Genomic DNA, 18,037 nt, shown 5'->3' with positions numbered 1-18,037 from the left:
ACACACGCACAATGGGATTTTACTCAGCCATAAAAAAAGAATGAAACCTTGCCATTTGTGACAGCATGGATAGACCTAGAAGGTATTATGCTAAATTTAAATAAGTCAGAAAAAGGTAAAAAAAAACCCATACTATTTCACTTATATACAGAATCTAAAAAAGAAAACAAATGAACAAACAAAACAGAAACAGATTCACAGAGAAGGAATGATGGTTGCCAGAGGGGAGAGGGTAAAGATGCAGGGGAATAAGAGATACAAACTTCCAGTTATAAAATATGCCAGTTACAGGGATGTCAAGTATAGCACAAGGGGATACAGTCTATTGTAGCAGCTTGTACAGTGACAGATGGTTCCTAGGTTTATCGTGGTGATCAATTTGTAAGGTATATAAATGTCGAATAACTATGTTATATACCTGAAACTCATATAACATTGCATCTCAACTATATATTTTTTAAATAAATAAGAAGGCCTTTTCCAACATTTATCACCTAGATAAGATTCATATTCTCAGTGAGAAACTAAGAAAATAATAATAATAATTAATAATAATAAAACTTCCTCAATTATTTTAAGGTATTAAGATGCCTGGATGAGTCATAATTGCTGGGATTAGTGTATTTCTAAGCTCATTTAATGATTAAAACCACAATAAATTTAATTACTACTACTATTGTATATTCTGAACTTAAGAGAAAAGACATAAGAAGGGATTTTTTTATCCCTTACTTTTTTGATCAATGTCATCAGATTAAATGAATAATTACTGAAATTCATACCAAAACAAGAATAATGATTAGATACTAGTGTGTAGGCTACAAGTGTCTAAGCTACACAGCAAGATAAAAACAATCCAAGGGTAAATTTTATAAGACAGAAAAAAACCACCCCAGAGATTTTACAATAACTGAAAAAGATCAAAACATAAGTAGAGAAAAACCAATTAAGAGGAACCTCTTTATTACACACTTGTAATTATTAAAAATGGAGACCGTTATTTTTTGGTATCTTGTGTTCTGCATTCAATTTTTCAAAACCTGATTTTGGTTATCCAAAGTGTTCTCCCACTTCTTCCCCACTCACCACCATTCAAAGCACAATTGAAGAACAAGCTATTCACTAGGTTCTAGTGAAAGACTTAATATCAAAGAAATTAATCCAACAACACAAATAATGATAGAGAGTTTTCAAAGAAATACAATGAAAGCAAAATATATAAAGCATAATTTAATCTTCCAGATGATTCAGAAGGCGCCTCAATATCCTAGTTCGCCATGTTCCTCATGCTGTGTGTTTACGTGCCTGTAACAGAATTCTAGTCAGTGAAATTTTAGACAAAAAAATGTTTCAAATCCATGTAGCACACACAGTATCAAGTAATCCCACATATAATTTGGAAATTTTGATGTGTATATTTGTACTTTACAGGGCACAATATATATGTTAAGAAAACTTTTAGGCCCTAGCAGGTTGGCTCAGTGCATCAGCCCGGCATGTGGAAGTCCCGGGTTTGATTCCCTGCCAGGGCACACAGGAGAAGCGCCCATCTGCTTCTCCACCTCTACCCTCTCCTTCCTCTCTCTCTCTCTTCCACTCCCGCAGCCAAGGATCCAATGGAGCAAAGTTGGCCCAAGTGCGAAGGATGGCTCCATGGCCTCCACCTCAGGCGCTAGAATGGCTCTGGTTGCAATGGAGCAACACCCCAGATGGGCAGAGCATCGCCCTCTAGTGGGCATGATGGGTGGATCCCAGTCGGGCGCATGTGGGAGTCTGTCTCTCTGCCTCCCTGCTTCTCACTTCAGAAAAATGAAAAAAAAAAAAGGAAAAATAAAGAAAATTTTAAATTTTCAGTTACAAATGAGTATTTTTAGCACATTTAGTCATAGCTACTTGTTTTAAATTATCATTTGATTTTTGATGACCAAATTATATTTGACCATAAACGTAACTTTAAAATAACATTAAAAAACCATGGTTATAACACAACTATGCAACATTCAATAAAGAAAGGAAAAGTCACATACATGTATTGTATGGCACTGAAGTTTTCAAAGCTATTCTTTTGAATGGCTTTCATTCACCTTTTATATTGATTTAAAAATGTCTCCGTTCAGTGTGCTTACAGAAAGGTGCAGTCAGTGTTGATCACACAACTGCCTGAAACCATCCAATGCTGATCACTGAACTAGTATTATTATTTGATGATCCTGACAACCATAACTGTACCACATCTAAATATTCAGATGTAGCTGACTACAACTATGCAACTGTAGAGAAACACTTAACCTAAAAAAAAAAAAATCTGAAGCAAGTGTCAACTGAAAATGGCTGAATCACTGTACCTTTTAAACAAAACCGTCAATCTTATTTTTGCTATATGGTATTTGGTACTCTCTGATTCAGTAGTTGGGGTAAAAAAAAAGTTTCTGTATTCAAACATATCTACAGAATATCAATATAAAATGTGTGAATATATACATTTAATACACACACTCACACACACACATACACACACATATCTAAAAAGCAGCACTTAACCACATCCCCATTTCTCACCAATGACTCAAAGAATCATCTCTTACTTTAAGACCAGCTTAGATGTTATAAGGCTGCAACATATGGCTAGAAAGGTCAAAAACAAGCACCCACACTCAGGCTGGATTAAATTGTTCCTCCTCATGATTACTGACAAGTGGTAATACCATTTATATTAACAACTATTTCAATAACTTAGAATTCAGAGTATAAAACCAGTGTCATTCAACTCCCTTGCTGCTTAAAGAACACTCCCCTCCTTCCACTCTAGTTCCACTAATGATAACAGGGCACACCGAACCAGGCTGCACTGACTTGTACAAACGACCTTTACTCTTAATCTAAACAAACATGTGTTAAAACATTCTGAAATGCTGCATCCTTTGATTTCTTCATTTTTTCAATTGCCCGATGCAGGTCTTGTTGTTGCACAGGACGAATTTCATCTTCATCATGGCTAAAATGCAAACAAAACCACCAAAAATTCAAATAACTTTAGAATACACCTCCCTAAAATATTTTACCATGATTAAAGAATAAAATCTCTTTCCCATCCAAGACCTCAAAGACAACCATAATGAAAAGCTCCACGTAAACTCTTTCGGTGCATACACAGAAATGACCTATGCATAGATAGCATGCACAAGTCTTAACGAGGGTTTTAAAAAGTACTGACTTATAAGAGGTAGGAAGTTAAAATGGCTATCTATTAACACTATAGGTGTGGTACCTAAAATCACATAATTCACACTAAGACTCTAAGTACAGAATATTATATAAAGGTGTGTCAAGTTTACTGACATAGAAATATTAATTCCAGTCAAGGAGTCAAACATAATTCCCATGAAAACTGGAATTAAAAAGTAGCTTTCATATACATATGAAATATATATGAACATATATATGTGTAGCTTTCATATATATATGTGTATATATATACATAGACACACATTCATATATATGTTTAGCTTTTGATGAACTAAAAATAAAAGTCTTTGCTATTAATAAAAAACAACTAATCTAAGTCCTCCCCACTTCAATAATAAGAAAAACAAAATACAGTATATAATGTCTCCTTTGTAATTTATAGGCACTTGGATAAACACTTTTGGTAAAAAAGTTATGCAAACCCAAGTCTATGAGCCAGATTCGTCACACTGAAATAGAAAATTGTCAGGGCTTTGAGGACAGCAGAAAAACAGGACTTTCGTTATTAATGTGATTTTATTTAAGCAAAATTTATTCAGAAGTTGTTTTGATTTTCTCCTCTTAATCTTATTTATAAGAATAAAAAACTCTGGCAGTTAGATTTGCTACAGAGGTCAAAGTATTCCCAACATTAGCTCTGGAGTAGCTGGATCAATCTGGCAATAAATATATAAATGAAGTCGCCCTCTGCATGACAGAGATCAAAGGAGCACTAAAGAAAGGTCCAGAAAGACTGTAGACACAGCTAGGGTTAACAGGGTAGCTTTCATGCAAACCTCTCTAGACCAAGGGAAGCAGTATCTCTTTGGCAATTGAATTCTAATTAAACACAAGAATACAACGGGTAAATCCAGGACACCTGGAGGGAAAGCCTCAGGGGGATGAGGACGTGAGACAGAAACAAAGGGGCAAGAGCTGGAGAACTAACTCATTCAACACAAGCCCCCAAAGGACACGAGCTCGCCAGTCACAGAGTCTCTGTTAAGAAGGCTGATACTTTGAACAGGGGTTTAAAATGCAGTGTCATACTGACTCAGGACAAGCAGCCTTTTGGAAAACTTCCTTAAAGGACAGGGTTCATCAGGGCTGAGTGATTCCAGTAGAATATCATCTTTGCTGGAATAAGGCTGGTACAGAATTGGTTTCTCAAACTCGCAATGCTTTGAAACTGCTTTCAAGTGAAAGTTGCTGCAGTAACAAATGGTTTATTTGTTTAGTAAATACATTATTAGTAACAAATTCAAGTCTAGTTCACAGCAAGGCCCACCATTTACATGTAAAATTTTGGAGGACAATATGAAAAGAATCAGGAATTTAAGATGAAAAGCACCCCTGGACGACCAGAGGGTCCTGTTTTCCTAGTGGAGGTGGGCAAACCCAAGGATCCATCAGCTCTCTGTGGCTGAGTCCATGGACTTTTCAGGAGAAACTTAGCTTTTTTCCCCTATCTCTTCATTCTGGACCCTCCTCAAGACCCCACCTCACCAAACTCATTTTCAGAACTCACCATTAAAAAAAGACAATAAAGTTGGGGAGACTGTTAATCTCAGTTTATCTTTTATTCCATAAGCAGAGTTGGCATTGTAAAGCAAAAACAAAAACTAGCCTAAAAACTCAAAAAGGATTTGATAAATACTAGTGATCAACTCTATACACACATACCTTTCTTCTGATGTAGAATTAACATATTCCCTGACACAGAGGAGGGCAGCATCTCGACACATCTCTTTTAGGTCACTTCCTGAAAACCCATCCGTCTCCTGAGCAACTTCTAGAAGGTCCACATGCCGATCCACCTTAAACAAATATATAAAACACACTTAAAAATATGCTGCAACAAATATATCTACACTCTTCTTAGAATTAAAGAACAGTAAGCATATTGGAATAGCACAGGAGAATCATTAAAAAGTATTTTCAGTTTCTAAAAGTTCTTTTAACCACAACAGCTTAAAACTTAGGTATAATAATGGCACTATTACGTTAAAAGGAAAAATTATGTCTTTTAGAGATAAAATTAAGATATTTACAGATGAGCTATGATGGGAAAACATGGGAGATGGGGAAGTAAATGTAATGTGTGGAGCAGAATTAGCCATGGGGTTGATGGTGGCTCAAAGGAGGAAAACCGCTGGAATACAAGCATCTCTCACTATGGGAAGGAATCTTACCTGATTTCTTAGTTTGGACAGCAAGTTCAAATGGTGAATTCAAGTATGAAGTTTGGGATAGTGAGGAATACATTATGTTATTAAAATATACTTGGTTATTGAGTTTTGGGGGGAAAAGTGGCAAGAGTTGAAAATTCCTTTATAAATGTGGGAGTGGAAAGACCTCTTTAATTTAGATTCAAAATCCAGAAGTCATAAAGGGGAAAAAGGAAACACCCCAATAAAATCAAAAGATTAACTGGGAAAAATATTTTCAAACCATATAGTCAAAATCTCCCTAATATAGTCGAGTTCTAACAAATCTACAAAAAAAAGATCATTGCAATAGAAAACTGAGCAAAGGATATGAATAGTGAATAGGTATTTCACAGAAATATAATCAAGTGGCTCTTAAACATATAATGCTCACTTCATCTCTACAGAATACAAATTAAAATTAAAACTATAATGAGATACCATTTTCTACCTATCATGTTGGCAAGAGGTTCCACAACATTTGGTTGGCAGCGCTACAGGGAGAGAGGGATTCTAATATTGCTGGTGTAAGATTAACTGGGCATGAACCACTTGGCAACAGCTACCAAAATTACAAGTGTCTAGTAATGCCTCTTCTCAAAAACTCACCCTACTAATATTCCTGCACAAGTGTTAAATGACGTATGTACAAGGTTATTCAATGCAGCATTTTATAATAGGGAGAGGTTGGAATCAACCAAGCTGTCCTTCAATATGGCACTGATTATTCCATACAATAAAATCCTATGCAGAGAAAGAGCATGAGAGAGAGACAGGGAGAACAGGTGTGTATGAGCGTGGGGAACAGTAAGAAAACTATTTAATATGGAAAGATTTCAAAGATAAGTAAAAAAGCAATGCATAGAACAGTATACACAGGGCTTATTAATATGGTTTATGTAGAAAAGAGAAGAGGAATAACTGTATTTTAGTGTGCTTGTAGGGAGGGACTAAGACATTTTCCTGAATGCCATTTAATACATTCATTTAATTTTTGTAACACATGACAATATTACCTATTTTTTTAAAAACCTTAAACACAAAAACCATTGAAGATGTTAACTACCACACCTTTTAAAATCTCAATTCCAACTTCAAAAATGTTGCAATTAAATAAAAAACAAAACCCCCAAACTTCTGTATAAAAATAAACATATCTTATATAATTGGAAAACAGTCTGAAAAGTATCAAACAGGGTTTTAATTTGTAGATATAAAAACACATGGTTTTTTTAAAAAACAGATTATCTTTCATTAGTTCAAGTATACCACAGCTATTGAATTACATGATCAGCCAAGAGTTTTGTGTGTGTGTGAATATATATATATCAAGTTTAAAGCAACATTATTCTCAGCTTTTTCATTTCTCTCCAAAACAATTCAATGAACATAAACATAATATTTATAGGATAGGAAAAAATTATAATTTTCTACTTACATTTTCATTTTTCAAGATGAGTTTCAGGATTGCTTCTCTTTGTTTTAGAGCCTAAAGCCAGAATAACTTATAGTTAGCTTTTTAAAAAAAGTAAGATCGACTATTATCCTAACATTTCTTCCTTCCTTATAAACTATCTGACAATACCTAATGAATGACAGAAATTCTGACAGAGGTTATGGAAATACGAACTAAAGTAAGATTCTAACTTCTACAGTAATCATTTGTGGTTGTCCTACTGCACTATGTCTTCTTATTCTGAATCCCCAATGCCTCACACAATGTCTGAGAGAGAACACGCTTTCACATGTTTCCTGAGTGAGTAGATGGACACCTATTACTACCAATGTCTTTCCTCGTCACTCTGCAAATCTCCTTTTCTTCATTTAGGAAAGTTCTGAAAACACCACTACATAAAATTCTTACCAGTAATTGAAAAGATGGCAACAATATCATGTCAGTTCCTCCATTTCAACATATAACTTTCATGGTTCAATAATTTATATGAGTGAATTTTTTTTTTACAAGTTACACATACTTTATTTACTTGGTTGAGAGCCTTCTCAAGTTACACACAGTGCTTTACATAGTTGATCTCAGCTTTGTTCACACTGATGCTCGAGACCGCTCAGTGGCTGCTGGTTTGTTTTCTGTCAGGATGAAGGTGGGTACTTTCAGATAAAATCTTACTTTTTAATTCCTTCTTGGCCATTATTTCCTGGAATCTTAGTTTCGTGTAATTATACCTACAGTGGAACCAGTATCCTAAAGTTACCACGATAAATCCTCCTACTCCAACATTATATGATAGTCTAATTCTACTAGTTAAGAAAAATGTCCAAGGCCAGCTACGACAGGTCCTAATGAACCATAGAAGAGCGAGTCCCGGGAACAGGGAATGTTCTCGACATCTACAATTCCTAGGAGCTTAAAGGGCTCCCTGAGGACTTCTCTGTGCCCTCTTATCCAGTTTCATTTTTTTGTGTGTGTGGTTTCAGTTACCCATGGTCAACTGTGGTCTGAAAATATTAAATGGAAAATTCCCCATATATAAGTGAATTTTTATTTAGTGTTGGTAGAATTTGTTCATATATGTCCTCTCAATGATGCTACATGTTATTATACCAGAGAATAGGAGCTGTTATAGAATATCTTACTTATGGTAAGTATAGAAGCTTTTAAGAATCATTATGGCTGAAATCATCCCTATTCCCACAATCATGGGGGAAAAAAGAGCTGATTACAATGATCAAATCAAATGACCTGAAAAACCAAACCAAATCCTGCTGTTTCCATAACTCAAGTGTGTTAAAAGTATGAAGGCTAATTTGGTCTTCAGTGCTTTTCAACCGCCAGTCCTCATACCAGTCTGCCAGAGATTTTGTGCCAGTCTGTGAAAGGGTTAATCACTCTCATGTATGAAGATTACAGACCCAATGATCTTAGTCAAATTTGTTTATGCTCAGGGTGATTTCTACCTTAGGTGTCCCCAAAATAATTCCCCTATTTTCATTGGCTGCCACGGGTAAAAAGGTTGAAAGCCACTATAGGCGATCACCAAAAACTACTTTTTAAAAATAAACATTTAACTAAGAGAGAAGTTTTAAGGAAAGGTTAATCATATACTTTGATTTCATATAGTTATACAATGAAAAAATTAATCTCTAAAAACAGAATGAAAAGAGTTATAAAATCCCAGTTTCTACATTAACAATATTCAAATTTATAATAAATTTGTGAAATCTGTTACAACTCATTTTGATTACCCACAAAACTATTAAACTTGGAACTTCAGTAAAGTGTACATTCCATGCTGTATATCCTATGCTCTATTCTACCGTATTCTACTTTGTTTTTTATTGGACTACAAGCAGAGATTCTATCTGTGTAATCTCTGTCTTCAAACCACTGAGGTAAACTATTTTTCTGTAAAAATGTCCTGATGTCTAACAAAATAAAATCAAAGTTCCTGTGTGAAGCACACAAAGTTCTCCCTAGCAGTAGTCTACCCATCCAGTCTCATGATCTACTGTTCTTGGTGCCCTAATTTAACTACCCCAAAAATCACAGCTTAAACATGAGCTCCCACAACCTTCTTGCCTTTGTTCATTTTGGCAAGAAAGTCTTTCCTTGTCTCCCTTGCCCGTTCATTCCCTAGCATCCTTCAAAGCCCAGCTGGACTCTAAATTTCGTCAAGTCCTTAGGCAGAATTATTAGTTCTCACAGTTCTTTAAACATACCTTTGTAAAATACTTTTTACGTGATTTATATGTCTGACTACACTGCAACAGTTCTTTTGATAATTGAGGCATGTTCCTTTCACCAGAGCCTTGCTGTTATCTGATACATATTAATGCTCAATAAATACTAGCCATACGAAATAAATTTATATAGTCTTCTACATCAGGTTAAAAAAATCCTCTTCATTGACTTATCAGGTAAATTTTTGAATAGAGTGGTTACGTATATGCATACCTTCAAAGGTTGTAGCCATAGCAAATAGTAGATCAGAGTAACTTTCTAGAGCAGCGGTTCTCAACCTGTGGGTCGCGACCCCAGAGGGGGTCGGGTCAAACGACCAAAACACAGGGGTTGCCTAAAGCCATCGGAAATACATATTTTATTCAATGGCTTTAGGCAACCCCTGTGTTCTGGTCGTTCGACCCCCGCTGGGGTCGCGACCCACAGGTTGAGAACCACTGTTCTAGAGGCTACAACCATCAATCTGTAGGAAACAGGTTTACTGCTACAAACTGATTTTCTGATAAGTTACAAAATATAAAGTGGGATGAACTTTAAGCCAGATTGTAATCAATTATATTTACTTCAATACTTAAAGGAACCCCCTAAAAGTTCCTCTACATATCTATACAGTTAACACACTCATTGTATAGCACACATCTTCTACTTGTTTTTTTTTCTTTTTTGATGTAAAGGCAAAGAAAATTCAAGTTCTGAGTATTCTGTGCAAAATTTAGAGTGTCAATAAATAATAATTATCTACTTGAGAGTACTTAACAAAAGAATGATAGAAAGAATAGTACTATTTCAACACCACCCTCACATTCTCATTAAGTTAAAATATAATATCTTAGCTACTGGGTAATTAATCATTAATCCTGTTAAAGGATTACTACTGTCAATAATTAATCAAATAAATCCTAGTTGTTTACTCTGTCAGGCCTTCTGAACAGAATAGTTCTTTAACCTCGACTCTCTTAATTTCATCCTATTTGCTAAGTCAAAATTATAATTTAGTTTTTCCTATGTATCTCCCATAGGTAACTTGCTACAGTCTAAAGAAAACCACTACCCTGGCCAGTTGGCTCAGTGGCAGAGCATCAGCCTGGCATGTGGATGTCCTGAGTTCAATTCCTGGCCAGGGCACACAGGAGAAGCACCCATCTGTTTCTCTACCTCTCCCCCTCTCGCTTCTCTTTCTCTTTCTCTCTCTCTCTCTCCTCCACTCCTCTTATAGCCATGGCTTGACTGAAGCAAGTTGGTGCTGGGCACTGAGGATGGTTCCATGGCCTCTGCCTCAGGCACTAAAAATTGGCTCTGCTTGCAACTAAGCAATGGCCCCAGATGGGCAGAGCATCGCCCCCTAGTGGGCTTGCCGGGTAGACCCAAGTTGGGCACATGCGGGAATCTGTCTCTGCATCCCCTCCTCTTACCGAAGGAAAAAAAAGAGGTAAAGAAAGCCACTAAAGTGTCTAGACAAACTTTAGGTAAGTATATACTTTGAGGAGAAGCAAATAATATTGGTCTTAGGGAAGAAAGAAGAAAAAAAGAGAGTCTAAAGAACAAAGAAGGAATTATGTAGATTCTTGCTCTATTCCTTCCCTGCCTATCATAAATAAACACTATTTTTTAAAGATATTTAGAGAGAGAGAGAGAGAGAGAGAGAGAGAAGGGTAGGAGCCAGAAGCATCAACTCCTAGTATTTACTTCTTCTATGTGCCTTAACCTGGCAAGCCCAGTGATTTGAACTAGTGATCTCAGCATTTCAGGCCAATGCTTTGAAATAGGTCAGGCAATAAGTGCTGTTGTTTAAAAAGTAATTTCTGCCCTGGCTGGTTGGCTCAGTGGTAGAGCATCGGGATGGTGTGTAGATGTCCTGGGTTCAATTCCCAGTCAAGGCACACAGGACAAGCTACCATCTGCTTCTCCACCCCTCCCGCTCCCCTTTCCTCTCTCTCTCTCTTCCCTCCCACAGTCATGGCTTGATTGGTTTGAGCCAGCTGGCCTCAGGCACTGAGAATGGCTCTGCAGCCTTCACCTCAGGGGCTAAAAAAAGGGCTCAGATGCTAAGCAACACAGCAACAGCTCCAGATGGGCAGAGCATCGCCCCCTAGTGGGCTTGCTAGGTGAATCCTGGTCAGGGCGTATGTGGGAGTCTGTCTCTCTGCCTCTCCTCCTCTCTCTAAAAAAATAAAATAAATTAATAATTTCCTTCTGCCTAACCAGGCAATGGCACAGTGGATAGAGCATCGACCTGGGACACTACAGACCCAGGTTTGAAACCCTGAAGTGGCTGGCTTGAGCACAGACTCGCCAGCTTGAGTATGGAGTCACCAGCTTGAACATGGGATCATAGACATGACCCCCATGGTCACTGGCTTGAGCCCGAGGTTGCTGGATAGAGCATCAGGTCACTGGCTCGGCTGGAGCCCCCCAGTCAAGGCATGTATGAGAGCAATCAATAAACAACTAATACGACGAAACTATGAGCTGACACTCCTTATCTCTCCCCCTTCCCGTTTGTCTGTCTGTCTCTCAAAAAAAATAAAAAATCATTCCCTTCTTGAAACCACAGATAAAAACCTTAAATAAGTGAATATTTAACTGTTCATAACAGCAATTAAAGCCACCTACAGGCTGGTTGATATGAAATCTTGTAGGCATTCTTCTCATTATAGCTGAGTCAAGATCCTGAGGACGATTAGTAGCTCCCATCACTATGACCTAAATATATAAAGAAAACAAAAGTAATAAATTCACCAATAATATTCCTTTTAGGTTGTTATTTAAAAAGGGCTTAAAAATATAGAAATTTACATGATATTTAAACCAAATCTTCTGTAAGAAATCCAATATTAATACAGTACGTATTACTCAAATACTTATTGCTACATATCAAAATTAATCCTAAATAGATCAGGTGATAGCAAGGTTGGCAAGATTTTTAATAAAAATCTACTGTATTTTATAAAATATGATTACTCAATGGCTACAACATTAAACAACTGAAAGCCATTTATGTTATAGGTTAGGAGTATATACAAAGGGATATTTCAGGTCCCTGAATTATAATATTAAGGAGAGAATCATTTCCCGTAAGTCTGACGATGCTAGTAATAGTAACAGATATGTACTTTTTCCTGTACATTTCACATCATTATCTCATATCATATATTAGCACTACAGGTGACATCTTCTCAATACAAGTAAAACCTCAAGCAATTCAACTTTAAACAAGGGCAACAGAATAAGAGTAAACAGGAAAATTATGGGTAGAATTTTTAAAAAAAGTTGGTGACCCTTGCCAACCTCTGGGCTAACTGTCACTTATTAATAAAGGATAGAGATGAAAAATTAATACTAATAAAGACAAAGACATACAAAACAAGTTAATCTCTGAAGGGCTTTAAAATTACCATTACCTTGATATTTCTGTATCACCAATAACAGCACACATTAGCTATACAAAATGAAATTTACTGGTATTCTAATGGAAAGTTTTAATTCTTTAATATTATTTTATTTCAGCTTGAGGTCTTAGATTTCTGAAATACTCAGAAGGCTAGCCCCAACCAGATAGCTCAGTTGGCTGGAGTACTGTCCCTAACCGCAAAGGTTGCTGGTTCGATCCCTGGTCAGGGAGTATAAAGGAACAGCTTGATGTTCCTCTTCCTCCCCCCCCCCCCGTCTCTCCCCCTGCCCCCAATATCACCTCTCTTGCTGATATCAATAAATAAAACATTTTTTAAAAAGTCTAAGTCCACAGCAATTCTGAAAGATCCATTAAATCTTCCATTCTACTTCTATTCTACATTTAATGGTATTTAAGAGCCAAATTACTTTTAAAAACTGTGAGAGGTTGCCACCTAGAGGGGAAAAATAAAAATACAAATATAAACGAGAATGTTAGTTCTATAATCAATTTCGCATATGGTTTAAGTGGTCCTATAAAATCTAAATATTAATGCTTTTACCTGTTTTCTTTATTGACTACAACTCTATAAAATTAATAAAATTTTCCACTAATGTAAGCCAAAGAAAAGTCCTGAAGTGATCAAGTAAACTAACTGCATAGGGTAAAGGATGAATATAAGCACATTTAAGTGTTTAGAGGGAGATTCAAAGTGCTATAGAAGCATGTTGAAAACTGACCATATTAGGTAGCAGAGAATCACAAAAGGACTGTGGGTGAGGCAGTACCTGAAAAAAAACTGGGAACAGGCTGTATTTTGAAAAACAAAACAAAAAACCCCAGTATAAAAAATGACATACTAAAAGTTAGGATCAAGAAATCCAAATAAATCTAGTGCAACATGGTCTAATACACATAAAATAATAATAGTTATTCATGACAAAATTTGCAGTTTCACTTAAACAACTTCTTTTATTTAGAAATTAAATTTAATGGAGTGACATTGATCAATAGAGTACATAGGTTTCATGTGAATATCTGTCGCATTTCAACTGCTGTGTTAAGTGCTCACAAATTTTAAGAAGTGGTTTTAGGGGCAAAAACAGGTAGCCTTAATTTAAACATATTATCTTTATCTAGTATAAATAAGCTAAAAGTCAAAATCGGAAGCAACAGTAATTTTTTAGTATTAAGCAACAAAATAATGCACCTTTTAAGTATAAGTCAAGAGTTTAAAAATCTTTAAAATTTTTATCATTTAACATTTAAAATAATCAGATCTAAATTTATGCCTCAAAACTTTAGGTCAATGTTGCCTCAGTTTATCTCGTACTTTCTTCTCTCATCATCCAACAAACACTAAAGGCAACTTTCCCTCATAATGAAATTGTATTTTCATGAAGGTGATGTAGAAGGAGGGCATGTGGTTTAACTTTCCTCCTGAGAATGATGTATTTTCTACTTCTGATTTACGGTAATGATGAGAGACCACTTCCATAAAGCTGGAACTCATGAAGTACTACAGACTGAGAAGTGATGCAATATTAGAAAACCCACTCAGCAGAGTCAACCTTGGTTCTTAGACAAACATATAAAGACATACACCCATATGAAATTACTGAGATTTCATGGTTCATGGTCAGCTACATGAATCTGCGACCTGAATTTACCTATTTGTGTTGGGGGAAAACCTTAGCAAAAGACAAATATAAAATCCTCTTAGCGCAACAAACCTTCAACATAGATAGCTTCCAAAAATTCACACACAAAGTTCTACCAGATATGATTATTTTCCCCACGAAGTCACAAAACACACAAGGAAATAACCATCATAAACTCACACATATGACAGAACCAGATGGAGGAAAATTCATGAATAATTATTGAATATAGATTATAAAGTAAGTATGCTAATCTATGAATCTATGTGAAGGAATAAAGGAGGAATAAAAAAAATCACATATCAAATATTTATGTAGTAAATATACACAAGGCATTGTTATAAGCACCTTACTCCTATGAGTTCCTTAAAACCGCACAATAATACTGAGGTATATACAATCCTTCCCTTTTTATAGATATTAACTCCCCTACTCAGAATGATTACATAATTTGACCAAGGTCACACAGCTGGTTGATGCGAGGGCTCTGGTTTTCTAATCCAACAGGAAACATGAGTTGATGGGCAGAAGGGCCCATGATAAAGAAAATGGTGATCTTGATAAAGAATCAAAGAATTTCTAGACCTGAAAAACTTAATGAATGAAATAATATACACTATGAAAGGGTTAAATAGCAGAAAAAATCCACCTTAACTCAGAATGATCAAATTATAGAGGTCAAGAAATTACCTAGATTATAGCACAAAGAGAGAGAAAATATAAGAAAGTTAAAACACATGGATTAAAACACATAAGGTACACCCAAACTGGCACTCCACAAGGAGAGCACATGAGGAATGGAAAAGAAACGACATTTGAAGAAATAATTTTTTTAGACGTAACAAAAGGTGTGATTCTAAATATAGTTTTTTTAAAAAAGGGATGAAAACAGATTACAAAGTAGAAAATACCTGATAAAGTTTAAACATTCAAAACTTTTCCAAGAAATGTTTTACAAAAAGAAAAGTAAAAAGGTTCTAGAACTTCCATTTCCAACAATATAGAAAAAAAAAAAAACATGCCAGATCAAATTAAAATTTTTTTCTCTTAAAATGCATCATTTGTCTGATCTATGTTGTGGCACTGAATAGTATTGACCTGGAAAGCTGAGGTCACAAGTTTGAGGCCCCAGGCTTGTGAGCGGATGCTTCCTGCTCCTCCCCCTGCCTTTATCTCAATATATACTCTAAAATCTTAAAAATATATCATATATATATATATATATATATATTCCGAAGTTAGAAGCAGGGAGGCAGTCAGACAGACTCCCACATGCGCCCGACCGGGATCCATCCGGCACGCCCACCAGGGAGTGACGCTCCGTCCCTCTGGGGCGCTGCTCTGTCACAGCTGGAGCCATTCTAGTGCCTGAGGTGGAGGCCATGGAGCCGTCCCCAGCGCCCTGGCCAACTTTGCTCCAATGGAGCCTCTGCTGCGGGAGGGGAAGATAGAAAGAAAGGAGAGGGGGAAGGGTGGAGAAGCAGATGGGTGCCTCTCCTGCGTGCCCTGACCGGAAATCAAACCCGGGACTTCCACATGCTGGGCTGACACTCTACCACTGAGCCAACCAGCCAGGACCTAAAAATTTTTTTTAAATTTAAAACAATAAAACACATTGCTGATCTAGCAAGCCAGTCTCGACTATTTACTCACAGGCAAAGAATTAAGTGAAAATGGGAACCCAAAGAGGTAAACTGAATAATAATAGCTGGCTTTCTCCTTGGGGGTATACCAACGGACCTCCGTTTTGGTTTTCACAGCTTTGGAGCAAAAAGAAACAAACCTAAAACAGAAGACTATCTTATATAAAATCGATATTCTAAAGAAAGGTGCATGTTTCAATAACTAATGAAAATGGTAAAATAAAATTAAGATAAGTAATGTAAGAACTGACAGTAAAGACTATAAGGACGACAGTACGAGTCAAAGGAAACACACCCAGAGCCACCAGTCACTTCCTCTTCCTTGGCATAATGGTCCTAAAAATTCTAAGGAAAGGCTTCAACCTGGGTTTTTTTCTCTTGTTACATCTGTTTCAGGCACTCAGACAATCTATTAACACTTTTTTAAACATGAAGACTTCAAAATGGATAAAAATGTTTATAAATCATATTCTTTCAGATATTAATTATGGAAAAGATATCTCAAAAAAAGCCCCTAATTTTTCTTAACGCCACCAGCACCACACCTCAAGTTTAAGGCACATTTCTTTCAAATACCTGGCAGCTGTGATCAGTATCCAGCCCATCCCAGAGACTCATAAACTGAGCTTTCATCATGGCCGTAGCTTCATGGTCAGAACTTGAACGGTTTCGTAGAAAGGAATCTAGAAGGGAAAAGTCCTTATGTTAGAATTAATGAATTGCCCTGGCCAGATGGCTCAGTTGGTTAGAACACTGTCCCAAAGCACAGAGGTTGTGGGTTTGATCCTTGGTCACGGCATGAGCAGGGACAGATCAATGTTCCTGTCTATCTCCCCCCACCCTTTCTCTCTTTCCCCATTTCTCTCTAACTAAAATCAGTAATAATAATTTTAAAACAATGAATGAATTATTTATTCTTTATATAATTTCAAATCATTTAACCAAAAGCTGACAATTTCATGAAAAATTAGAAGGAAAAGGGTTCAATTATGCCTTTTTATACCTTATTCTGATGTAACAATTTTGGCAAATTACTAGGCAAATTTAAAGAAAAACAACAACCACCAATTCACAATCTTCATTTCTTTCCCAAAAATACATTTGTGCTAACATATAAAAAAGAAGCAATGGGCCTGACCAGGTGGTGGCACAGTGGATGGAGCATCGGACTGGGACGCAGAGGACCCAGGTTCGAAACCTCAAGGTCGCCGGTTTGAGCACGGACTCATCTGGTTTGAGCAAGGCTCACCAGCTTGGACCCAAGGTCACTGGCTTGAGCAAGGGGTCACTTAGTATGCTATAGACCCCCTCCCTCGGTCAAGGCACATATGAGAAAGCAATCAATGAACAACTAAGGTGCCGCAACGAAGAATTGATGCTTCTCATCTCTCTCCCTGTCTGTCTGTCCCTATCTGTCCCTCTCTGTCTCTGTCACAAAAAAACAATTTTAAAAAAAGCAAAGGATCCAATACTGAGAGGCTAGAAAAGGAGCAACTAATGTCTTGGAGGAAAATCTGTGTACTTGGGCCTTAACTTTCCAGATAATCTGTACCCTTTGTGCTCTTAATTATGGTCATATCCTTTTCCTCACACTTTCCCTGGTAATAAATAAATGGCATTAGAAAATGTCAAAACACTATTAAGTGGGAAAATGGTGCTAGAAAATGGACTGAAACATACAAGCTGGCATGCATGTATATATTATTATGCATGGTAAAAAAGGCAGTAACTTTGGTATTGCCTAGTGGCACACTTACGAACAACCTGAATTTCCTGTTTTCAATTATTCTGTTTTCCAAATTATCTACAATGAACATGAAATGCTGTTAAGAAATAGGGAAACATTTTTCTTCTAGAATGAAGAAAACAGGCATGGATTTTTAATTTTAATAAACTCCAACTTAACCATTTTTTCTTTGATAGCAACAGAGAAAAAGGATAAATTACTTACAAAGAAATAATACGTTACAAATATTGTAGAATTCTCAAAAGCAACAAGAAAGACTGAAAGACCATGAACTTCTAGCTTCAAAATGCTGAAGGAAAATAACTATTGTTTAAGAGTGGAGGAAGAAACAACAGATTTTTACAGACAGTATTCACTATCTTTGCTAAAAGAACAACAAACTTCAGTAGGAAGGAAATTAAATCCACAGAAAGAGCAGATACAAGAAGCAAAAGTGAGCAAAAAAACCTGGCAAAGATGTGTC

General features: G+C 36.4%; 1 protein-coding gene across 1 annotated transcript in view; it reads right to left on the bottom strand.

The window, feature by feature from the left end:
- Window positions 1-946: 946 nt before the first annotated feature.
- The window catches only part of ATAD1 (ATPase family AAA domain containing 1), a 39,988-nt gene continuing 22,897 nt past the window's right edge, over window positions 947-18,037 (bottom strand). The window contains exons 6-10 of the mRNA XM_066243936.1: window positions 16,404-16,510; window positions 11,746-11,835; window positions 6,871-6,921; window positions 4,909-5,042; window positions 947-2,995 (exon numbers count right to left, since the gene is read on the bottom strand). Coding sequence (XP_066100033.1) covers window positions 2,875-2,995; window positions 4,909-5,042; window positions 6,871-6,921; window positions 11,746-11,835; window positions 16,404-16,510 — 503 coding nt within the window. The 3' untranslated portion in view covers window positions 947-2,874. The remainder of the gene's footprint in view (window positions 2,996-4,908; window positions 5,043-6,870; window positions 6,922-11,745; window positions 11,836-16,403; window positions 16,511-18,037) is intronic.

Source organism: Saccopteryx bilineata, chromosome 9, assembly GCF_036850765.1.
Source record: "Saccopteryx bilineata isolate mSacBil1 chromosome 9, mSacBil1_pri_phased_curated, whole genome shotgun sequence".
NCBI lineage: Eukaryota > Metazoa > Chordata > Mammalia > Chiroptera > Emballonuridae > Saccopteryx > Saccopteryx bilineata.
Note: the sequence above shows the minus strand (reverse complement) of the source record. Positions and strands in the feature narration are given on the sequence as shown.